This window comes from Syngnathoides biaculeatus, chromosome 12 (genome assembly GCF_019802595.1).
Source record: "Syngnathoides biaculeatus isolate LvHL_M chromosome 12, ASM1980259v1, whole genome shotgun sequence".
NCBI classification, from domain to species: domain Eukaryota; kingdom Metazoa; phylum Chordata; class Actinopteri; order Syngnathiformes; family Syngnathidae; genus Syngnathoides; species Syngnathoides biaculeatus.
The window spans coordinates 15795453-15820623 of NC_084651.1; the positions used below are offsets into that span (position 1 = coordinate 15795453).

The 25171-nt window shown below is 41.6% G+C and overlaps 3 protein-coding genes across 5 annotated transcripts in view; 1 reads left to right on the forward strand and 2 right to left on the reverse strand.

Annotated features, from left to right (window-relative positions):
- The window catches only part of LOC133509763 (mucin-like protein), a 31384-nt gene extending 25000 nt beyond the window's left edge, over positions 1-6384 (reverse strand). Inside the window, exons 1-2 of the mRNA XM_061837103.1 lie at positions 6260-6384; positions 4720-4909 (exon numbers count right to left, since the gene is read on the reverse strand). Coding sequence (XP_061693087.1) covers positions 4720-4772 — 53 coding nt within the window. The 5' untranslated portion in view covers positions 4773-4909; positions 6260-6384. The remainder of the gene's footprint in view (positions 1-4719; positions 4910-6259) is intronic.
- A 107-nt stretch (positions 6385-6491) lies between these two features.
- On the forward strand, positions 6492-9362 carry epcam (epithelial cell adhesion molecule). Its single transcript, XM_061837969.1, has 9 exons — positions 6492-6921; positions 7537-7638; positions 7732-7993; positions 8066-8131; positions 8244-8310; positions 8410-8508; positions 8615-8812; positions 8891-8935; positions 9007-9362. Exons 1-9 carry the CDS (start codon positions 6861-6863, stop codon positions 9028-9030), a joined length of 924 nt encoding a protein of 307 aa, XP_061693953.1. The 5' UTR covers positions 6492-6860; the 3' UTR covers positions 9031-9362.
- A 2390-nt stretch (positions 9363-11752) lies between these two features.
- plekhh2 (pleckstrin homology domain containing, family H (with MyTH4 domain) member 2) overlaps positions 11753-25171 on the reverse strand; it is a 49037-nt gene continuing 35618 nt past the window's right edge. For all 3 annotated transcript variants that reach the window (XM_061837321.1, XM_061837322.1, XM_061837320.1), the window contains exons 22-30: positions 24367-24544; positions 23293-23451; positions 23036-23133; positions 19644-19785; positions 19423-19559; positions 18447-18576; positions 18026-18112; positions 17483-17632; positions 11753-12973 (exon numbers count right to left, since the gene is read on the reverse strand). In XM_061837321.1, the coding sequence (XP_061693305.1) occupies positions 12791-12973; positions 17483-17632; positions 18026-18112; positions 18447-18576; positions 19423-19559; positions 19644-19785; positions 23036-23133; positions 23293-23451; positions 24367-24544 (1264 nt within the window). In that variant the 3' untranslated portion in view covers positions 11753-12790. The remainder of the gene's footprint in view (positions 12974-17482; positions 17633-18025; positions 18113-18446; positions 18577-19422; positions 19560-19643; positions 19786-23035; positions 23134-23292; positions 23452-24366; positions 24545-25171) is intronic.

The window sequence follows — 25171 nt, forward strand, 5'->3', positions numbered from 1 at the left end:
GCCGCACGCACTGGGCAGGCGTTGACGTACTCTCTCACGTCCCTACCCAGGTTGGGCCACCAGAACCATTGTCCGACGACTGAACGCGTCTTTGCCATGCCCGGGTGGGAGACCGTCTTCTTGGTGTGGGCCCAGTCAATGACGTCCCCCCGCAGCAATGGTACCACAGACAGGTGACCGGGAGGACATCCAGCGGGGCCTGGCGTGTCCCTCAGGGCCTCCTTCACCCGTGTCTCAACCGCCGAGGAGAATCTGGACAAGAAGCAGGCCTCCGGCAGGATGGGAACGCTCGCATGTTCCACGCGATCCCCCTCATGCGAGAGTGCGTCCGGCTTGCCATTCTTAGAGCCTGGGCTGAAAGACAAAATGAAGTGAAAACGGGTGAAGAACAGAGCCCACCTGGCCTGACGGAAGTTCAGTTGCTTCGCGGTCCTCAGATAACCCAGGTTCTTATGAGTAAGTAATAAGTCGGTGAGGACTACGAACAGAACTTGCGACCACTCAGCCAGTGCCGCCACTCCTCCATCGCCGTCATGACCGCCAGCAGCTCGCGGTCCCCCACATCGTAGTTCCGCTCTGCCGGGGTCAGTCTCTTCGACAGGAAGGTGCACGGGAGGATCCTCCCGTCCTTGGTGCTCCTCTGCGACAGGATAGCTCCAATTCCCGAGTCCAACGCGTCCACCTCGACCACGAACTGCCAATCCGGGTCCGGCACTATGAGGATCGGTGCGGTGGTGAAACTTGCCTTGAGCTTGTCGAAGGCCTCCTGACAGGTCCCGGTCCACTCAAAGGTGTTCTGTGCGGACGTGAGAGCGTGCAGAGGGGCGGCAATGGAACTGAAGTTCCGTATGAATTTCCGGTAGAAGTTCGCGAAGCCAATGAACCGCTGCACGTCCTTCCTGCAAGCGTGAGTGGGCCACCGAAGGACCGGGTCAACCTTCCCGGGATCCATTTGAATCTCCACTTCTGCCAGGATGAACCCCAGGAAGGACACGGAGGCTCTTCACGAACAGCTGATGCTGCAGCAGCCGCTGAAGCATCTCCCTGACTTGTCTGATGTGGGAGGTCAGGTCCGAAGGAAAAAAATAAATAAATAAAATGAAAAAAATCAAGATGTCATTAAGGTACACAAACACATTTTTATTCAGATGCTCCCGGAGTATGTCGTTGATGAAACTTTGGAAAACGGCCGGAGCATTCGTCAGTCCAAACGGCATCACCAAGTATTCATAATGGCCTGTGGGGGTGTTGAACCCCGTCTTCCATTCGTCCCCCTCCCGGATCCGCACCAGATGGTGTGCACTCTGCATGTCCAACTTGGTGAAGATCTGGGCCCCCTGAAGAAGTTTGAACGCCGTCGCAATCAGGGGCAGAGGATACCTGTTCTTCACAGTGATGTCGTTGAGTCCTCGGTAGTCGATGCAGGGCCGTAGTGAAGAGTCCTTCTTAACAAAGAAGAACCTTGCACCGGCTGGTGAGGACGACGGGCAAAAAATGCATGCGACTCCTCGACGTACTCCGTCATGGCCTGGTGCTCCGGTCCTGTTAGAGAAAACAACCTCCCTTGAGGGGGTGAGGTGCCGGGGAGGAGTTCAATGGCACAATCATACGGGTGATGCGGCGGCAGGGATCTCGCTTTAGTTTATGAGAACACCTCTTTCAGGTCATGATAGTAGGAGGGCACCGCAGTTAACTCCAGAGCAGTACCTTGCTCCTAAAACTGTACGGGTGCGACTTCGATCCTCCCGTCCTCTCGGGCTGCAAAGCACCGCTTGCGGCAACCTTCGCCCCACGCCTTAATCTGGCCTGTGGTCCAATCAATAAACGGATTATGTTCCTTGAGCCACGGGCTCCCCAAGATAATATCACTACTTCATGAATTGAAGATGTGGAAACTAATGCACTCCGTGTGGGCGTTCGGAAAACCCATTCGTAAGGTCTGTGTGCAGAGCATCACCTGACAGAGGAACTTGCCGTTAGCAGCGTAAGCATTGCGGAACCGCTGTGTCGGAAAGGTCGCCACGTCCAACACCTCGACCATACAGGGATTAATCAAATTAGCATCCGAACCTGACTCGAACGCTGACACAGTACACGAGCGGCACTCCGTGCTTAGGGTGAGTTGGAGAAGCGGCCGATTTGACTCCGCCACGGTATACCGCACACTCACCGGAGTGGAGATCCTGAGGCCGGGACGCTTTTGTCGGACCGGGCAATGGGCGATTAAGTATTCCAAGAATCCACAGTAAAAAGAGCGCTCCTCCCGTCGACAACGCAGGTGCTCCTCTGCCGGCCCATCGAGACCCTCCACCCATATGGGCTCTGCTGCGGAAGGGAGAGTAGGCGGCAGGGAAGCAGCCAGAACGGACGCCGCCATCTCTCCTTTGGCCAGCGGGTCCATTTGTCCCTGGACGACAAGTCTTTGGTCGACCTTGAGTGCCAATGCGCTGAAGGCGTCCAACGAGGAAGGGAGATCCACAGCGATGAGGAGACCGCGGATCTGCGGGGAGAGACCCTGGAAGAAGGCGTCGTGGAGGGCATCCTCGTTCCATCGCCTCTCGGCTGCCCAGATCTGGAACTCGATGGCGTATTCGGAAACGCGATAACAACCCTGGCATAGCGTCATGAGCGAAGCCGGCGCTTTGCGTTCCGGCGCAGCATACCGGAACACCTGTGTCAGGCGACAGACGAAGGCTGTCCAGGAACAACACGTCTCCGAGTTGCGGCTCCATTCCGCCGTGGCCCACCCCTCCGCCCTTCCCGTCATGTGAGATATGACGAAGGCGATCTGGGAGCGGTCCGTTGGGAAGGCGGACGACGGTAATTCGAAATGGAGGTCACACTGGGCGAGAAAGGGCTTGACGTTCCCCGAGTTCTGGTCGGGAGAGAGGTGTTATGTTGGTATGCTGGATCTCCACAGCAGGTGGGACAGACAGAACGAGCTGAACCGGAGCAGCAGCCGGAATGGCCGCCGTTGGCCTTGCAGCAGCGCTAGATTGGGAGGCTAGCCACGGCTCCAGCCGGGCACAGATATTATGGAGCCTCTGATTCGGCACCTGGAGGGCAGCCTCCTGCTCAAACAGGCGTCTGCCCTGGACTTGCAATGAGCAGCGGATGGCTTCAGAGTCAGCTGGGTCCATGTTATGCCCAGATCGTTCTATCAAGAACGAGACTCGAGGGCGGACCCAAACGCACGACTCTGGTGACAGGTAAGCAGTGAGGAATAAGCCTTTATTCGTTCCAGTGTCAGTTACCAGGGAGTCAGTCCAAACAAACAGCAGGATCAGTAATGGCAGGCTTACGGGGTAGGTCAGGAGACAGGCGTTGGTCGGTACATGGGAGGTTGGCGTCAGGAGTACAGAAGTACTGGAACGAGGCATGAGAGGCAACGATCTGGCGAAGACCAGTTGTCCCCAGGGTCCTATAAATACCAAGTTTAATCAGTCAGGATGAGGCGCAGGTGTGCGCCTCCTAATCAGCGCCGGTGTGCTGGCCACGCCCAGCCAGGACTGGAAGGCAGGATCATGACAGAAGACACCCATAACACAAATGCCATCAACTCTAAATCTCATATTGGACTTCACCACTCTATTAAACATTACATGCTTCGCCTCCAACATAAACAGATGTTTATCATCCTAGTATGTCTAAGAAATGTGAAAGGCGGCACTTTATAAGGAGAACCTTACTTTACAAACATTACTGTCTGAATTTATTGTGTCTTACCAAGGCTTGAATGCGTATCTTTTCACAGATTTGATTTTACATTTCTTTTCCAAAATGGTCAAATATTTGTCAGCTTTTATTCTTCATTCTTTATATGGATTTAAGAAGATTGCAGTTGTAGCAACGTCAGATGAACATTAACACTATATTTATAGTTTTCGAGCTACAGTACTGTCCACTAAATCATTACTAATTTACCCATAATTTACTGTTACCACCCTCTAGCTGTACCAGGTTCAAATGTCACTCAACAACAACAAGGTAAACACAAGATATTGCACCTAATATACAATTTATGACACCACGATTGTATTCATTTTACCCGTAAGAGATACAGTATTTCACAAAACATTTCCCCATTCCATAATGAAATACAGGAAATCATAAATGTAAAGTAAATACAGACTACACTCTATTTAGATAGATATGCACATTCTGAATAGTCAAATTGACTGTTTGTCCACGACTAAAAAAAGGGAGAGAAGCGATTCCCACTCACCCCATGATTCCCCTTTTCCTTGTGGTTTTTGGTTTTGGACCAGGTACGGATTCTGCTGGTATAGAGCACGCTCTGCCTACCCGTACTCCTCACAAAGTGCGCTTTAGTCTGAAGTGGATCCTTCCTCTTCCCTCTCCTCCAACTCCTTAGTCTTGATTCCTTCACCCAAGGGAATCAGGACAACGATTTGCACTGCCCTGATATCTAAAACCTCTGGGAAGGGAACCACCCATATTCCCCTGGTAGTGTGTAAGCTTTCACACAGTACTGCACATGCAACATTTCCCTCAGGGGTTTGTTTGTCTTCTTCACTGGACTCAAGCATGCAGGACATCATCGCAGCCTCTAAGTATGAATTTTTTTGGATAGGTTTTGCTGTTGTTTAAGCTACCATCCATCCATCCATCCATCCATCCATTGTACTAATGTTTTTGATCACATGATTAAACCATCACGTAATCACGACTTCAGATCAGAAAGCCACGTCAGCTCACCTTTTCATGGCCGCACTCTTCTGCAAAATATCTGAATGAACTTGTGAACACATTTCTCCATTGATGGTAGCAGGCGGAACGCTGAGCGACTGGTTATCACATCTGCCTCACAGTCCTGAGGTCCCGGATTCAAATCTGGCCTCCCTCTGTGTGGAGTTTGTTCACGTTGGTTTTCTCTAGGTCCTATAATCTAGAAACATACATGTTGGGTTAATTGAATACTGTAATTTGACCATAGGTGTGAAAGTGAGTGTGAAGGATTGTTTATTGATTGGCTGGTGACCAGTTTACCGTGTACCCTGCCTCTCCCATGATGTTAGCAGCTGACTTTGGGTGAGAGGTGAAGGCTTATTTGTCCTAAATGCTTTACAGTTGGGGTACGATTTTGATATCGGTGTGCTAACGAAATTCCCATCATTATTTTTCCCTTGTTTTTAGCTCAACAAAAACAGGTTTCAATGAATCTCTAGTGTCTTTTCTCAAGTCCTCTCCTAGTCTACAATCTTAAAATTGCATTTGTGATACTGAAAACACACCTGTTGCTCTCTTTAACCATGTACAAGATTACAAACATAGCTTGGGGGGCACCCGGTACCAGCGAGCACCCCATTGGTGATCCCGATGTATTATATTGGCACAATCCATTTTCTTTTGTGCTTCTCCTTGTTAAGTTTAGAGGTGATCTGGAGCTCATCCCTGAAAGGGAAATGTTGCACTAGTTGCCACATCACTGAAAACACGAAAATTAAATAAATAAATACATACATTATTTAAAAAACTATATATATAATGAACTACATCAGTACTTGTACTGCCTGCCATCTAATAGAAGAGGATTTTTTTGTTCTGTCTGTCATTGTGCCGCACTGCCATAAACAGATGACTAAAGATACATTATTTCTTGGAATAAATGTTTGTTTTTTTTTTTTTTAGCAATTACATAAAAATGGATAACTTCCCACGGCACACCAGAAGAGCGCTCACGGTACACTAATGTACCCGGCACACTGTTTGGGAATCATCCTATATTATTTACTCGCTCAGCTGTAATTAGAACAGTAATAGTTCCAGATAGAACAAGGACTGTATGAATGTATGTCACGTCAACAATCACTGAAACTTGAAGCTGTGATTCATCTTCATTGGCTGTGAGTCACAAGAGTTAAGAAATGTTTTTTTTTTTTTTTTTAAATGGTTTCAGTCTTAAAACTTAGTGACTCAACATACTGGCTCAGGTAATCCATGACGTCGTCAGGTGACAGTGTGGAATATTAAATGTGTTTAATAGCCTACACAAATTAGCCCCTTGTAATATTGTATGTTAAATACTAACAGCAATATACAGTACGAAGACCAATTTATACACTCTAATGCGTAATGAAACAATATTCTCCTCTCTGAGAAGCTTCACTAAAAAAAAGTTGAAAAACTGAACACGAAACTATTGAGTAACGAGATTTCCTTTGTAGACAATTCAAACACTTATTTTAAAGTATTCACATTAACATTTGGAGTATAACCCCGTTTGTCTTACACATACCTACACATATTTCTGTCCTCTTTGCCTCGAAATAGCACCTTTGCGATAAATACCACATGAAAACAGTTCATTTTCGAAATGGTTAGTCTCTTGTTTACTGACGGGACAAACCGAAAGAAAGAAAGAAAAGCTTTCAAACGCAAAGGTGGAGCGGCTCATGCCTAAATATGGTGACACCGGAAAAGGTGAGTTGGGATTTCTTTTTCGGTTCCGCCTCCTTCACCGGCGATGCAAATGAGCGTGACGTATTGAGACTACCTGCGTTATAAATGAGCTCTTTGTGGCTGTTTATCAGTTAGTCGAAATTGTTTGAGTCGGCTCGACTTAACCTGAGAAAAGGAGTGAGTGAGTGAGTGAGCGAGCGACAGACAGACAGACAGACAGACAGACAGACAGACAGACAGAGCGAGAGAGAGAGCGAGAGAGACAGACAGACAGACAGGCCAGTTGCTGCCCAAACAGGTTTGACGAGGACACACCTGTATAGAAAGAATAGGAAGCTTTTGTTTGTCAGCTCCATTTTGACCTCTGTGGACGACGAACGCTTCGGACGCGGCTTTCGACACTTTTTACAAATTTTCTTTCAGCTTTCAATTCTGCAATGAAGATGTGGATTGCCCTTTTTCTTGCCGCCCTCGCTGGAGGAGCGTCAGCCCAAACCTGTAAGTCATTTTTCTTTCGTTTGTTTTTATTTAATTTTTTTTGTTGATGTGGTTTCAGCGTTAAACATCAACCTTCAGTTTATTAGCAACTTTGGTTTTTAATGTGTATAACGCTAATGTTTTTAGTATTTGTTTACGTTGGTTTAGTTTTTACTGTACTGTGTTTTAATCATCTCATCCATCTGTTTTTTTTTAAATTATTATTATTATTATTATGGTGATTCAGTTTTAGTCTTGTAAGTCTTTTACGTGTTTAATTTGCTGAGAGAAGTTTAACAAAACTTCATGCAAATGTGAGACTCATTTTAGTTTGGTTGCTGAGTGGGGGTGGGGAATATGTTCCTCGCGCCTCTGCTTATGTGAAACCAACGCCCATGAGTTGAATTTCCGATTGCTCGACGTCTTTCTCGCTTCTCTTTTTCTCGTTGGTGTCAAAATAGTAATAATTATAATGGGGGGGGAAAAAAATCTGCCGGCCTTCATGACCCAGACCCTTCTTTTGGTGGATTTATTTTCTCATCAGATAAGATGCTGTCAAATCACGAATTTGATGTAAAATTTTATATATATATATATATATATATAGTGTGTAAATTCTGGCGTTTTATTCCTTAGGTTCATGTAGCACTATGAAGTGGGCCACTTGTGACGGAAATCCTTGTGAGTGTTATCTCTTGGTTGGTGAGCAGATGAAGCAGACACTTGACTGCGATGCGTGTAAGTATTTTAAACAACTTAAAAAAAATAAAGATAAAGCAACATGTTCTCTTGGCCTACTTGAAAACTGGTTTTTGCTATCTGTATCTCCAGTGATCCCCAAGTGCTTCCTTATGAAGGCTGAGATGTACAGAGCCAAAAAAGGCCTGGATCGTCGCGGTCTGGGTGGAAAGCCCGTGGAGACGGCTTTTGTGGACAACGACGGCATCTATGACCCAGAGTGCGAGAACGACGGTAAATTCAAGGCCAAACAGTGCAACAACACAGAGGAGTGCTGGTGCGTCAACAGCGCTGGTGTTCGCCGAACAGACAAGGGAGACAAGAACCTCAAGTGTGAGAAGTTGGTGGAGACCTAGTAAGTTCATGTTCAGGACCGTGAGGCCAATCTGTCATTTTTGCACATTCCTGAAATGTTTTCGTTTTCCAGCTGGGTCCGTCTTCAGCTGACTCACAAACCAGTGACAGGTACTGTGGATGCTAACCAACTGAAGGTGTAAGTACATGCAATATCCTGACTTTTGGAGCACTCTGAATAGAGCGAGCTGTATTTTTGTGAAAACATTTGCTGTAAAATAAATTTTAAAAAACTGTCGCTTCCCTAACAGGGCTATGGCCGATGCCATCCACAAGCGTTACGATAACTTTAAAAAAGACATGATGAAAGAGATTGAGGTAGGTGGATGCTTGAGTGTGTGTGTGTGTGTGTTTTAGGTTGGTGTTCGTTTTAATCAACTAATTTTGGAATTTACGCTCCCCCCACTCCATTCATAGTATGACCCTGAAGCCCGCATGATTGTGGTGGACGTGATGAAGCCCAAAGGAGACCGCATGAACGATTTGACCAACATGGCCTACTACATGGAGAAAGATGTACGACTATGCAATTTCTCAAGTTTTTACCTTTTTTTATTTTTTTTATTTTTTTTTTAAATTTATATATATATTTTTTAATTTAATTTTCCTCATCTTCCCACAGGTGAAAGTGCTGCCACTGTTCAAGGACCAGGAGAAGTTTGAGGCTGTTGTGGGCAGCCAGAGGATGGAGATGGAGAACATCCTGGTGTACTACGTGGATGAAGAGGCACCGACATTCACCATGAAGAATCTTACCGGTGGAATCATCGCCGTCATCGTGGTGGTCGTTCTGGCCGTGGTGGCCGGCCTGCTGCTCCTGGTGACTTTACGTCAATCCACAGCTTCATAGGTCATCTTACCCACTAGTTACTCACTGTTTTTTTTGTCTGCATTGTAGTTCTTCTTCAAAAGACGTCAGAGTCAGAAATACAACAAAGCTCAGGTGGGTACAACAATGCTTTAGAGACTTCTTTAAACATTTTAATGTTTACCCTTTTTATTTTTTTTGTGAAGCAAAGAGAGCTGGATCCCATGTAAATTCTTCATAGCTGCAGGAGGCCTGAAAGAGTCATTTTTGGAAGCACATACCTGCAGTGGGCCATATAGCGTTCTACATAAGGAAAATGAATTTTTGGAAAGGAACAATCAACCTGCTCGTTTTTATTGTGACTTTTCATACTGCCTTCTATTTATAAACTGTGTAAAGTTCTAAGCACTCTTCCACCTTTTTTGCGTTGCTTCAAAAAGTAGTCAAAGTAAATGTTGCAGTAAAAATGTCACACTGTGCAGTGGTTTTAATTCCTTATTAGCTTTGTACAGTTTCTTACAATTTTTTTTGGCTTGTTTTTAATAAAATGTTTTAAAGACTGCTGGAAGCTTAGTAGTTTATTTAAAGGTGTTGGGTTGACAAAATGCAATGTGTCATGGGAAAAAAAAAAAAAAAAACCCTAAGCCACTTGTGCTTTTATTTTTTTTACAATTTAAATGTTCTATTTTTGGGGGCCAGCAAAATAAATTTTGTTTTAGTTTCTGTAACTTGTCAAGTTCTCTTTCTGTGGCTGTTAGGCCTTCCGTAATGGCGATTTCAGTATTTCTCTTAACATTGACCTTTGTACACTAAATGCTTCTGTGTTTGCATGAATTAAAAAAAAAATAGTGACGATACACATGGATAGGTTTTTGACGTTACGACAAGGCATGTTTTCAATTGTGATTGATTTGGCCACAAGTGGGTGTATTGATGCAATTAAGTTATATTATCCTTTGTATTTGAAAGGTGTTCTATGTTGACTAAAAGTGGCCATGTGTTTACTACACTGAAGATGAAATGTCCTCGCAACTGTGATAGAAACTGCCACTTCTCAAGCCTTCACGTATGCTTCCTCAACCACCGTGCATTAGGATAATTTATTTTTATTTTTTTTTACTTTTGCTGTAGCTGATTGCAAAATGACCGCGCTTGAGTTATTGGCCAAGCCGTTTGAGTGAAACCGGGCTGCCGGGTGACAACACTTAGCGGAGATGATTTGTTCTATGTCAGTTTGTTGTTTCTGATCAGAATTGTGCTTAACCTGATAGTCAGGTTTGCCTTGCTTGTGGTGCCATGAGAAAACCTCATTTAAGATGAGTTCACACACTGCAGCTGAGAAGTCAAAAGCTAAAGTGGAAAAAGAGACAATCACTGAAAGGTTGTCAATGTTTCCCTGCTGAAGTGGAGACAGGTTTTACTGTATTGCTTGTCACAATTTGTCAGAAGGCTGTATGCGAGCAAAATGTGTCTGTCAAGTCATTGATTGATCAAAACTGGTATTTGCAAGAATATTAATAATTGCCAGGACGATTAGTATTAAAGGCGAAGGTGTGAATGTTAGTGTTTGTGCCCAGTGATTGGATGGCAACTAGTTCATGGTGTACCCACCTCTCACCCAAAAGTCAGCTTATTAAGGTTCCAGTTAACCCTTCAATCAAATGAGAAGAAGAGTGTGATAAAATTGTTGGATAATAATTACAGGAGAGCTGTTTACGTCCTTTTGTCTCATCCAATTTTTGACTCCTCCCTTTGCCCTGCCTCTTTTGATCACCACAGCAACCTGGAACAAACGCATGTGTTAAACTAGTTCAGACAAGTCAGGTATCGTATGTCCTCCCCCCTGCCTTGAAATGTGGAATGAGGGAGTGTCACATGCTGTCAGGTGCAGTTTGGTGGTATCAACACGTCACTCTAATTCACACCAATTAGGTAGCAGGGCCAATTTTGTGGGGAGGAGCAACTCATCTTTTGGGGTCGGGGGCACGGGGTGTCTGTAATTTATGACAAAGGGCTTGACCATGAATTCATTATCTTTGATACCCCGTTTGAGATACTGTACATGTAATAGTATGTTTTGTCCTCACAATGAGGCAATGGCGTTTCTGGTGGGGGGTAGTACTCCTGTAACCCACCGCATACATACATAATGCAGTACTGTAGTAAGATTTGCTTTACATTGGAATGTAACAATGTAACAAGCGCATCAGGTGCTGAGTTGAAATATTTATTCTAAGCCCCTGATCAGGCTACAGAGTACACTGAAGGAATGTACTAAAATGTTAGAATCATTGTCTTATCATATATTTGTTTCTATTATTCTTGCTTTGGTATTGTTCTCCTTTCGAGCGGCTGTGTGATCCGGAGTGTGACCCAGCGACATCTGGGAGGGGAGGGGGGGGGGTGATGCACCCCCTTGCTGACCTCAAAGCAGATACTCCTGAACACCATCAACATGCTGTAAATCAGATGCCCTGCTGATCTCGAGCAGGGTTATCAGGACAATGCTGCAGCTTTGAAGAAATTTGTGTTGGTACCGCCATCTGTTTCACCATTTGAATTTGTAACCTTTTGACCTGAGAAACCAATAAAAAGAGGTACACCGGTAAGGTTGATTAAGAACGGGGGTTGGAGTTGCAGCTGGTCAGCCGAACCAGTTTTTCCTCGAGCCAAATTGAAAACCTCTCTTTGCATATTAGTCCAGGGGTTAGGTGCGAACCTGACATAAACCAAATACAATATAAAAATACAATTAAAAAATACCACGAATAAATACAGTAAAGAAATTTACAATGTAATGTGCATACTTGTGTCTTGAAAACTGTCCCCCTCTGACAAAACTACTGCCCCTGACATGAAATCGTACGCCATACCTGTGAAATTTGAGTATTGAAAATTAAACATTCCTGCAGTCATGGATAAACGCAATAAAGATCAAACATAAGGTTGGAATTTTATACACTTGCAGTTTTATTTGTCAGTCTTTTCACTTACACATGTTCCAAATACCATTTGAATATAATGCAGTCAGATAAACACCTTATCATCAACAACCATCAAAGGGAGAATTTATGAAAGTACCTTTAAATTAAATTAGTTATATTTCCAGTTTTGATATGATGTGTGTGGTAAATGTTGCAAAGTGCAAAACGACAAAGAACATCGTTCTGTCGCTTGAAGAAGGCCTTAACTATTACAGCAGGAGTTAGTTTCCTTCTCGTCTTGGTTATTCAGTAACTTCATAGCATATTTCCGTGCAGGTTCGTTCCTCTTTTTCCACCGAGTCCTTCTGCCTGAACAGGTCACAGTATCTACATCTTCATTTCCTTTACTGCTCTCCATTATAATACTTAAATACTTCAGACAGAACTCTAGGTATACCTACACGTAATACAAGAGCTTTAGGAGAAATGGAAATGATCAAAAAACACATCTCAGTATGATGCAGTGAAGTTGTAAAGCACTGTAGCTGCAGTATATCATACTAAACATAGGATTGTAATATTAAATTAGTGACTGGTAGACTCTGGAAGTGTCAACACAATTTTGACCTACTCCTCCCATCGAGTTAGATGATTCAAGGTGTACCTCATATTGTGGCTAGCTTTTTACAGCATTTTTCATCATTTGAAACTTGTCGTTAAATAGGGCTAGGGTTGCACTTTTTGGCATTTTATTGTATTTTTTTTTTTTTAAAATCCGCTTTCCTCTTGTGCGTCCACAGTGTTTGTACATAAAAACGCACCAGACGGCAAATATAAGGGGCTTGAGAAGATCAGCTCTGTCAATCAGTAAACAGTGTTGACTCTTCAGCCAGCACACACAAAGGCAACACTTAAGATAAATGCTTCAGAACTGTTTTGTACCTTTGTACCCATGAGGCTAGCTGAACTGCTTTCAAGTAGTAAGGCAACTCCCAGACATTGTGTGCAGGCAAAATGCTCGAGTGCTCCCTGTAGAGGGCACAGATGGGACTTTTTCCATTTGCTGTCACAACAAGGTGGGAGCTTTACTGCAACACAGCGCTGGTGGAGACTTGCTCCTCAGCTCTTTGCACTTGAGGCTGACGGGCTGCGCCACCATGAGAGCGGGGGCGGAGAGGTGATGCGCCGCGGCCTTCTGTTGATGCGCACTGTTGATGTAGCTGGAGATGAGGAGTGTGATCTCTCTGATCTGTTGATGAAAAACATCAGTCAATAATACCTCCTTGGAGTGAATCAGATTAAGCATAGTAGAGTGCATTTGCTTTCATCCTCTTTGGGTGAAGTTCATCATAATTGCCATTCATCTATTCATCAAGGAGGTGCCCTGAGTCCTTCACTGGACAATAGAAAGATGACTACTGCTCCAGTGGGTCACTGACTGTGGACATTTTGAAATTTGGTCCTGTAATATAAACCCAGCAGATGATGCTTGGGTTAAAAGCTTTTGGCTGTTATTTTGAATTTCATGTACAGACCCATTTTGAGAAAACCTACAATATCATGGTAAAGTTCATAGAGGGGACCATGATTTAAAACAATTTCAAGTGTTTGTTTTTACATAATTTGGGTGTCAATCTGATAAAACACATAAAATGAGGAATTTCAAAAATTAATGCAGTGACAAAATCACCATTTTCTTCTCAGTTTTTGTCTAAAGAAAAATTTGCGTCACATTAAATCAACCAAATTATGATACTTTGAAATCAATATGTTAATCTTCAATACTTGGTTGGGAGTCCTGGCTGGTCAAGCACTATTAAGGGATGGGCATCAAAACAGGTTTTGGTCCTTGTGGCGGTACGGGCAGTGGCCAACGCCTGTTGGATGATGAAATCTGCCTCTCCTTAGAGATCCCCATCAAAAGGAATCACGAAGTCCACTAAAACATTCTCGTCAACTAATACGGGTGAAGTTGGATTTAAGAAAGCAGAGTTTATCAAGACCTCCACTGGATATTGCACCCAAAATCATGACTGCCTGTGGATATTTCACACTGGAGCTCAAGCAGCTCCCGTTCTCTTCTTCACCCATCATCCTCCAAACTCTTGGACCTATGGAAGTAAATTAGTGACACCAGGATTTGAAATTGAAATGTAAAGAGATCACATTTTCAATAGTTGCTACAATTCGCTGTCTGAAATTCAACTGGCTACAGTTTACTGTTTGAATCGCAGTTATGTAAGTAACATCACGTAAGAAAGCGTAACTGGATTGGCTGGCTGTTTGGTTCTGACCTGAAGTAACCCTGCTTAGTGGTACAGATGGTAAATTTTGGACAGCGAATTGTAGCCAGTTCAATTTCAGACAGCGAATTGTAGCAACTATTGAAAATGTGATCACTTTACATTTCCAATTTAAATCCCGTTTTCTGTGCCATTTGGAATTCAATTCCTGGTGGCACTAATTTATTTCCATATGGACCTTGATTCCCAAATGAAAGGCACACTACTTTCATCACAAAAGAGGACCTTTGACCACTGGCCAAAAGTGCAGTCCTTCCTCTCCTTGGCCCAGTTGAGACGCTTCCTACGTTTCCTCAGTCTCAGAAGTGAAATGACCGGATGAACCAGATAAATGTGGTGTTTTTTCAAGCTGCCTCCCGCCTCATTCCACTTATTCTAGATCTCTGATGAATTCTTGAATCTTCTTTGTTTGATAATCCAATGACGCCCATGGTCATTTGTTTAGCTGGTGCATCTCCTCCTGCCACATTATGTCTTTCTATTGACATGCTTGGATACAGCACTCGATGAACAGCCAGCCTCCTCAGCTTTTAACGTTTGCGGCTTCCCCATCCAATGGACTCGGAGGGTATCAATGATGGTCTTTTGGCCAGTTACTTCCCCATACTGAACCCACCTGAGACAATTTAATGACACCCAGGAAAACTCGTGCAGGTGCTTTCCATTTAGTAGATCATTAGTGTGTGACAATCAGTTTAAAACATTTATGGCCTTGCAAAATTTAGGCTGATTTCTTCACAGTATTCTATTTTTTGAATTTCTAATTTTGTGAGTTTTATGAACTAGAGACCCAAATTATGTAAAACAAAAACAAAGAAAACCTTGAAATTGTTTAAACTTCGCCTCTCACTCACCCTTTTCTTTACATAGCCGCCCAATACCAAAGATAAATGAACAAAATTTTCATTATTCTTTACATTATGTAATTTGAATGCTATTTTTGGGAAGGGAGGAGGATTAGACTATAAACATGTAAAAAGCCCTTCTATTAACGAAAATAAAAATCACGTTACAAAACGACTTCCGGAATGAATTAATTTTGTAAGTATAGGTACCACGGTACTTGTTTGTAAAAAAATTTTTCAGTACAGTTTCTTTTAACGTTTTTGTACAGGAGGTTCTAATTTAACAGTTAATTAACTCAGTTTTGTTCATTTTCTACAGAGGCCCCCCCCGGTGACAATGTATGGGAAAATAAAATCATTGCTAATCTTTTCCCTCAATTTAGAAAGTGTACCCTCAATTTAGTAATTTGCAGCCTCATTTTAGTCATCTGTTTCCCAGTATATACCTTTCGTTCAGTACTCTGGACCCTTAGTTTCGTCTGTACCCGCAATTTAGAGAGTAGAGTTGACTAAAATACGAGTACAGTTTATTAAACCCAAGGCACAAATAACTAAACTCAGGGTGCACACAACTAAATAAAGTACAGTTTACTAAACTGAGGGACCAGATTATCAATTAAATTTATTTATCCAATGCAATGGCACCGGTCGGGGAGGAGGGTGGCTTGGCACAGCCTTGTCTTATTTTGGTGGGCTCATTTCCTGCACCACATTGCTAGTAGTGTGCTTTATTGTTTCAGGTTGGGGTGGGCAGTTTCTGGAGGGACACTCATTCTTGTACACCTGCCACCAATCCATAATCCACGGGTTTTAAAGAGCCCACCGGTCCAACAAGCAGAGGCCAGACGATTTCCACTTCCACCAGTGTGCTTTGCAAACATTCCTTGCTCAGCCTGGTTTCACCTTGTTCCAGATCTCTCGTCTAGTCAACCAACCCAAGAACACCCTCGACCCTTGTGATAAGCTTCCTCGATTCACACCAACTGCTGTACAAGTATCCTCCTCTCTTACACTGAATGAACCGTCCACTCTCACCATGCGTCTCCTGTTTGCTTTAGAGTCCTCAGCCACAGTTTTTTGACACCTGTAGCGTGGGGCTCTGTAATTTTCCCATATATTTAAGTGCAGTGTTATTGTTCCAACTACGCATGTGTTACATTGGCTTACAATATCGAATGTACTACACTATTGTATATTAGCTTTTTTCCATGATGGTGCTACTTTAAGAGCTAAGTATTTTTCCAAGTGGTCTAGTAAATTGAGGTTGAGAAATAATTGGAAGTAAAGTCATTAAATAAAAAAGCACATCAGACGGTAGTGTAGTTTTGAGGTATTTGATGTATTTCATTATATGGAGATGAAAGTGGAGTTTCGTGAAAATTCCTGAAAATGCAAATGCGAGCACTAGGAAATTTTTGAAAAAAAATGGATGGCTGTGGTACATTCTGGCGATATCTGTGAACAAAATTCAGACAAAAATTGAAAGTAAAATTTCTAAGTCCTGACCCCAAAAAAAATTGGGCAGAAGTTCCCCAAGGGTCAAGCCCAGATTTTTTTGCCCCCCATTCCCCTATCACTGGATAGTACAAAATCACACTTGTGATTAAAATATGCTTAAAATATGCCATCTTATCTCAAGACAAATGAATTAAGTGAACTATTCAGTAAAAACACATCTAAAATTGTCCTTTTTCCCACATCATACATATTATAGATATAGAATATACACGAAAATATATCCTAGAATTTCTACACTATACAGCAAAACACATTAAAGAAGTTGATCTGTAGTAACGCACGCACCACGGGACTGCCGTAAATAGGAGGCCGGCTTGCTAGAAGACGCCTTTATGTGCATGCGCTCGAACGTATTGGCCACACCTGAATCAAGCGAGGAGGAGGATGATAGTCTAATGTTGTTGTTTTTTTTTTTTTTTTTTTTTTTACACTGTCACACTGCCTCGCGATCGACACAAAGAGCACCCCTGCCTGGTGTAACTGAATTTCGTTTGACATGGCTCATGTTGATGACTTTCGACGTAAATGTGCTCACATTACATGAAGCAGTTCTGAACATGCGCTTTCGTACATGCTCCGTACGGTTAACTTGCATTTCCTGTTTCCGGGTGAATATCGGTTGTTTTTTGAAGCAGCCTTGTTTAGTCAACAGCGCTTATGAAATAAACACGTAAATTAATGTCAAGACCACACAAAATAAGCGACGTCTTGAGAGAATGCGAGGGGAGGGGCGTTACTGTTACTAGTGTTACTGCCTCGACATGGCTACGCTCGTGACAGCAAAACAATGAACTCCAACGCATGTTCGTCAAATGTTGTCAACTAATATCCGGATTAATTTTAGGCAATTTTTCCTCAATTTTCTGGAGCAATTTTCATAAAAATTTAAAAATCCAGAATTCTGGGAAAATCTGGAGGACTTTCATCACTGATTATAAAAAGACCGCTGATGAAAGTATGATGCTGCTGAAAAAACGTCCATGGCTTTTCATCATTTTAATCACTCGTGATTAAACAAACCTACAACAATTTCTTATGTGCCTGCTTTCTTTAATAGATTAAAAAGAGTTTGAGGTACAGTTTTCCACTAACCTTTGTCACATCCATAGCAAACGTATGATTCTCTGAAGGTTTGTCTTTTGTCGTGTTGTTACCGACGTTCTGCGCCACCACAAGCCTGAAGTCCTGTTTGCAGCCCCCAAATGTCATCACATTTTTGTAGGGGTGTGACACCAGTGGTTTCTGAATGAACATAATATTAAAAGAATCATGATTGAAGTTAAAAAGAAAAAGGAAAAAAAACTGTCAAGCGTTGACTTGACAACAACTTAATTACTCGGTAACAATGGTAGCAGTATCCTGTTGTGTCAAAAATAAATTTCAAATTAATATCCTAAACTTTTAATTTGATTAATCTAGCAGCTCAGTGAATGGATAGGTTTCCAATTACGCCATCTTGTGTGTCATAGAGTTCAAAGAACACAGGTAAAGCGTGAAGTTTTTTTCTATCGTTAATTTTTCCGATTGGTCGTAGGGTGGTGGTGACACACAAGATGGTGTAATTGGAACCCTATCCATTGTATAAGTGTGTGTGTGTGTGTGTGTGTCCCGGGGTGGGGTGGGGGGGGTGCTCACAATAGAGTTGTGTTCCAGAACACTGATACCATTTTCGTGAACCGCCAGCCAAACATGTGTTGCCGGGTCTGGAGAGGGAGTGATGGACTGAAAACAAAAAATCAAAATTGCAAATTCATTAATCCCATTGCATCTTTCTTTCTACACCAAAAGTCTTCTTGCTGTAAACATGATCCAACAAACTTGGGCAAACTTAAAAATCGGGTACAATTTGGACACTTGCCAATTCAAGGGAAGAGTAAATCAACTTGTATTAAAAAATGCTTTAAAACTAAATTACAGCAAAATCATAGATTAATATGGGCTAAATATGATCCCCTGGAAGAGTGTTGATTAGAAAAGTATTGTGAAGGTTACCAAACATATAATCTGTAAACGTCTATTTTTTGAGGACTTTATATTTGATCTAACACACTCTCACCTCAGCTTCAAACAGTTTGGCCCCAAAGAAAGGCCACTTCTTGGCAACAGTCAGGTAAATCCTGACACACTCAGATGAACTTCGACCTCTGAGAGAGGACCAGCGAGTAGAGAGACGCTGGAGCAATTGTCTGAAAGCGTCAAAATCATCAATCACAGAATTGAAACAGTCTTAAAAGTTTGTTGTGGTGCATGATTAAGACGTGAGGAACAGGAGGCTCTGAAGGCATCTTGGAACATCTTCTTCTGACAACTGAGTCCTCTTTTTGAGACCAATATACCTGGAAGCTCACAAATTTTTGCAAGCAAGTGCATACTGTTAAAAATTGATCTATATTAGTTGTGCTGAATGTGACCCTTCCGAAATCCACCCAGTCGTTCTCTCGAAAGTTTTGCAAAAAAAGCAGCCAGTCTGACAATGCAAAATCAGTGGATTATCATAACATGATGCTTAAAAATGTCTTGAGGCCCTGTAGCTCAGTGGTTAGAGCACTGGTTTGGTACACTAGGGGTTGTGGGTTCATATCCCACTGGGGCCTCCACTCCTTGAGATGGGTTGCATCAGGAAGGGCATCTGGTGTAAAAATTGTGCCAAACATATATGTGCGTTCATCTGAGATGACACGCTGTGGCAACCCTGAAAGGGACAAGTCGAAAGAAACTAAACTAATGCTTGAAAATGTCTCATGGACCCTTACCAGAACAGCAAGTGGGACATTTTGGTCTGAAGCAGCCACATTGGGGAAATTCCAGGGCTTATATTTTGACATTTTGTACATTGACATTTGATTTTCGACTTTGTCCAAATGAGCCCCAATCGGAACCAGGTACAGTACACATATACAAGACAGATGTGTGAAGCTATATTGCAGAGCTTTACTCGCTACTTCCTCAAGCTATAATCCCAAGGATTCATTTGGTGCCCACAACTAAAAATTGCATTATAAAATAGTACTTCATTAAGTATACTTTGATACCTCAGGTGTTCCTTGGATGGGGTATGACGGTAGTGCTTGGGGTAGAACTTGTCTAGCACCTGTTTCAAGGTTTGGTTGGACTTAGTATGAATTGGTCCAGAAGTCAAGAAGGGATGTTCAAAGTCCCCAAACTCAACCTAAATAAATCAGAGAATGAAAATACAACAAATATTTTGAAAAACAGTCATATAGAGGTTAAGAACATTTAGGAACTTTCAGACCTGGGCCAGTAAGGCAGCCATTTCCAGAGCAAGCTCCTTGTTGACAGGGAAATGTCCTGCTACAATGGCTTCATTGATTTGATAGGCCAACAACAATCTTTCCCTCTCTGACTCCCCCCTCACCTGGCTGGAGAAGTATAGTCTGGAAGGATAAAGATGGTCATTAAGACGGTATAACCTGTTTTAAATATACTAACTTATGGAAATAGAATTGCAGCTTCCACTCTTCTAGAAATACTTTCCACAACAACTAAACCTGATGATACTTCCTGTCAATTCACCCTAAAGAACATATGTGAGGTCAGATGTGGGTCTTTCAACCATGCCTCCATGGGAATTCATGGAACCACAAAATTGTCTGAAATGCGGTAGCATTATAAATAAAAATGACGAAAAACTCTACCCCATCTGTGAATGATTAAATTATTCGTTGTGAATATGGCAAGATGTGTCCTGAACTTTTTCTCCAAATAGAAATGTTGTCCTGTAATTAGGACTAGTTTTCTACTGTTCAATGCATGTAATGTTATACAATACATTACTGTACTGTGTACCTTCATCACAGTCTGGTTTGGGCCGCCAAGAAGAAGGACAAACTCAGAGTGCAACGGACAATCAAAACTGCTAAACGTATCGTCTGCACCACGCTACCAACTAATGAGGACTTGCATGTGATGCGAACTAGATCCAGAGCATGCAGGATCCTCCACATCCTGCCCAGTAGCTCTTCCAGCTGCTAACGTCGGAAAGACGCTACAGATGATGCAAGTCGAAAGTAGCAGGCATTCGAACAGTTTTTTCCTCTCTGGCAATTAATTAAGTCATTCTTGATCAGCAAAACTACTATTTTTCTGCTTTGTGCCATGTTAAGACACGAACACACACACACACACACACACACCACACACACCACACACACACACACCACACACACACACACCACACACACACACACATACATATATATATATATATATATATATATGTATATATATATATGAAGAGTTTGTTTTCAAAACGCGACATAGGCATTTTTTCAGATTTACGAAACTCGCGCCAAAATTATCCAGCTCTGAATGGTAGTTATCGGGATACTCTGATTTTTGTTGAAAGTGCGACATATCGTTCTATATCAGCCAAGGAAGATCGCGTTTTATTTCAAAATGCGACATATCGAGATCTTATTTAGAGCAAAATGCGACATAATTTCGTTCAATCAGCGTGCGCTGCTGAAGCAAGCAGCATCCAATCAGAATTCGTCTAGAGGGAAGTTCCGGTATCTTCCACATCATCATCCAAAATGGCTGCGCCCACGTTTGAGAGAGAACTAAGTCTTGTATTTTGTTTATCAATGTTTAATAATATTGAATAAATGAATCACTGATTGTGCTGGTTTACTTGCAGGCTGTCCCATTGTGAGGGTGCTTTTCCTATTTAATTTTAATTCTTTATGAAATTATTGCAATTTAATACTTCAGTTCTCATCCAAGTACCATTGTATCTGAATGTAATAAACATACTGTTTTGTCTATGATTGTGTAATGCTTGAATAGTAATTTTGTTGTTCAAAATATTTCACCAACGATCATTAATGAATGAATAAATTTTCATAATTCTATGCAATCTTTTTTTTTGCCATTTTTTATAAGAAATGTTATCAGCTATGACTTAAGAAAAGTTGACATTAAAAGGAAATCAACACCCTTGGAGTAGACTCAATTTCTGTCTATGAGCATTATGAATACTGTTATTATTACTACAGACTTATATCCTATTCTGCAGTGTTCTTTCCCCCGACAGCGACAGCTATAAATAAAATCAAAAGAAAGCAGACTCAATGAGTCAGATTTCAAACAGTGAATTTGTGAGTTTGAAACTGATTTCATTTTGGATATTTGTGTATGAGATCGACTTCCTATTTTTTTTCTGCTGGTATCCCTCGCAACCCATATTAACTTTGGTAGACTGGTTTGAAGCAGTTTACTTTCTTAATGATCTCACATTAACTTATAAACAAAATTAATCAACTGAGTGACACAATGCCTGCAGATGTCGGATTGCAGAATCGCATACAGATACACAAAATTACAATGATGTAAACTCAGCCTTTCCAAGACCTCATACTGAACAAACAAACAGTTTCTAAATAACTGAAAAACACCTTTTTAAAAGAAATTCCCATTTTTTCATCTCCCTTTTCAACATCTGACATTAGTGAGCTAATTTTGAAAATTGTGACTGGTGACTGACCCTTATTTCTGATACCTAACTCTCTAAATGTGGTGGTCATGGTCTTAAATATTATTTTAAAATGCTTGAAATGTTGAAAGGCAAATAGTTTTCATGATTGCCTATCAAAAGGAACTGATTTAAAAAAAAAAAAAATACAGCTGCTCCTGAAGGTTTAAGTCGAAATTTGGATATGTCTCACTTTGCCAAGAATAGAATGTTTGGATATGTCTCATTTTGGAGAAAAAATGAAATTTGTCATCAAAAAAACTCGGTGAATATTAAAGTCAATATTTTTTTGTAGTATGGTGTTTAGTTACTTTTTAGCATCTCTTTCCATCCCCCAATAGTTAGAAACATAAACTGAGTTTATTGTTTTCACTTCAATACAAAGCCCTTTTCTCAAAATGAAAAAAACAGACATGTCTCATTTTGAAAACAAACTCTTCATATATATATATATGTATGTATATATGTATGTATATATATATATATATATATATATATATATATACGCACGCACACATACATATATCTCCACCCATCCATTTTCTTCGCTGCTTATCCTTACTAGGGTCGGGGGGAGTGCTGGAGCCTATCCCAGCTGTCAACGGGCAGGAGGCGGGGTACACCTTGAACTGGTTGCCAGTCGCAGAGCACATTGAGACAGCCGACTCACAATCACACCGAGGAGCAATTTAGTGTCATACATATATATATAGATTTTTTTACATTTTGTAATATATTTTGTTCACTTTAAACTGCTCCCTTTGAACAATTGACATTGCATTGGTCTGGTAAGGGAGCTCTGTACAACCTTAACACGATGTGGGAAGTAAACACACTGAGCTCTTACCTGTTCTGGATGAAGAAGATTTTACATCTTACGCGACTCTTACAAGGAAAAGTTACTATAAACAGAAATTTCTCTTTTTCTTTGTTCTTGTTGCTATGTTGTTCGTCGTTCTTTGTTCTGAATGAATGTCATACAAGGGCGGCACCGACTGCCGGAGAAAAATTCCTTGTCTGTTTTTACACACACACAAGAAAGCTGATTCTGATTCTAACCATTATTGTTCCAAGGCAAACAACAGTATTCATTGTATATTCACATGTACTGTATATTATTGGTTTACTATTCACACCTATAATTCTTGCCATACCTGTTTTTGTAGGTGAGGCGGACTGTTCTGGTGTTTTCTGATTTTCCAGTGTGCTGCTCTTTGGATGCTTGTTCCCATTTAGATATAATATCACAAATCTACCGTAAACGTGGAAGATGTAGGCATACAGAAGAATAGTTAAGTGAGGCAAAGGGGGTGGGGGGAAAAACATGAAACATCCACACACAACACACACAATTTTCAATTTAAAATATTCACCAAACATGCTGAATCACTTAGATGCTTGAAAAATGTACCTTGATGCTCCCTTGAACCAAGCAGTGTTCCAGGTCTCGTCCATTAGGGTCATCAGTGTACACACTGAAACCTGACAGACCCGTTTTCCTCATGCCAGTGTCCTGGTTGAGGCGACACTGGAATTCATCCACTGTGGTGGACGCATCAAAACTTATCACCTATACAGAGGCAATCACTTTTAGCAAGATTACAGCTATGACATTATGCCACATGATTTTATAAATATTCTACCAAATTTGTCCCAAAACTAAAATCCTCTGATGGGTCATGCATTGCACCATACAAATACAATTCCAACACATTAAGACATCCAGAGGAGCGTGCAAAGCCAGAATGAGAGTGCACCTAAGTGGTGTTGTGACTCTCGATAATGGAGACCACCAATTCTCCAACAGCTAATGAGTGAAATGCCACTGCCACCTCCATATTAACAGCACTGCTTTGGCAGGGACTGGTGTAAACCTCAATTTGCGATGAATGTAGTTTATGAGCTAACTAACGAGTGAGACTTGGGGAGATTCACCAATTTGTCAATTTTATTCTTCAAACATACAGTTTATAAGTGTCCCAATTTGTTGCTATGGCCGCCCAACACACTAATAATCGTTAAGTCGTCAGCTCACCAAAATCTTGTGTGAGCCATCAATGTTGATGCATCGATTGCAACCCTACAAACCTGTGATTTTGGTCATTTGAACAAATGCTGCTGGCTAACAATAATGTTCACAAAGCTGAAAACAGTAGGGCTATAGGGCTGAATAAATGAAATACATTGACAACTTGGGAATGTACATTGTTTCAACATTACACCAACAATTTATTTTGATGGTTATTGACCTAACAACGGCTACCCTAAATCAGACCACAATGGTACAGGTGCAGTGACTATATGAACAGACATCAACTACATGTGGCTTGAGGGAATATCAAAATTGCTTGCATGATCTCCACTCACCTTCAGCCACTCACCTTTTACCAACATGTCACTCCTGTGGTGTTAGAACAAGCTTTTCAAATAGCATTGTCACAGTCACTCTGTTATTATTGTTATATTCTGTCTTTATTAATATTACCTGGTAGGTGTTGTTAAGGAAGTGAACAGGGACACTGAAAGGCAGGGAGTGGTGATATGGATTCCTTAGCAGAATAGACAGGATCTCCATGCGGGATGGTCTGGCCTGCCTCTCACCCTTCTGCTGCGTGCGTTCCAGTGAACGCTGGCAGTAAATGGCATATTTGCCAACCTCAGTTCTGGGGACAGAATTGGAAGTATTGATAGATTAAATCGCCATAAAGTGTGGTTACAAACAGTGGCACAATCTAATACCGGTAATATCCTAAATAAGAGTAATACATAAGCATAATGTTGAAATAATAGCTAGTTGACAGTATCAATCAAAACTGCATAACAGTTATATCTTTGCAGGTAGAAAGGCAGATTTTACATCTACTGTATGTTTTACAATAGGCTGATGATAAAAACTGAAGTACGTACTAAATTCATTCATTGTAGGAACTGGGCTCAAATTATCATCAAGCTAGTAGGACTGGAAAACAACAGCAAACAAATAAAATATATTCATAGCAACCGGCGTGACAAGTATTTAATTTTGAATGACATTTGTAAGAGGTAGATGGCCACTGGAAGAAGATGTTTAAACGAAAGGTTGTCCCAAAATTGCAGTGCAAATAAGAATGAATTGCAAGGTTATTATTAAAAAAAATATTGTGAGCCAAGACCACACGAAGCACACCTGAGCTCCCATTATGACAGTAAATTATTTTTTTAAATGCACACATTCATCCATTATGTCAGGTCTACTTTAATTGCCCATTTAGACCATATCAGGAAATCGTTAGAATTATTTGTGTTTTTTT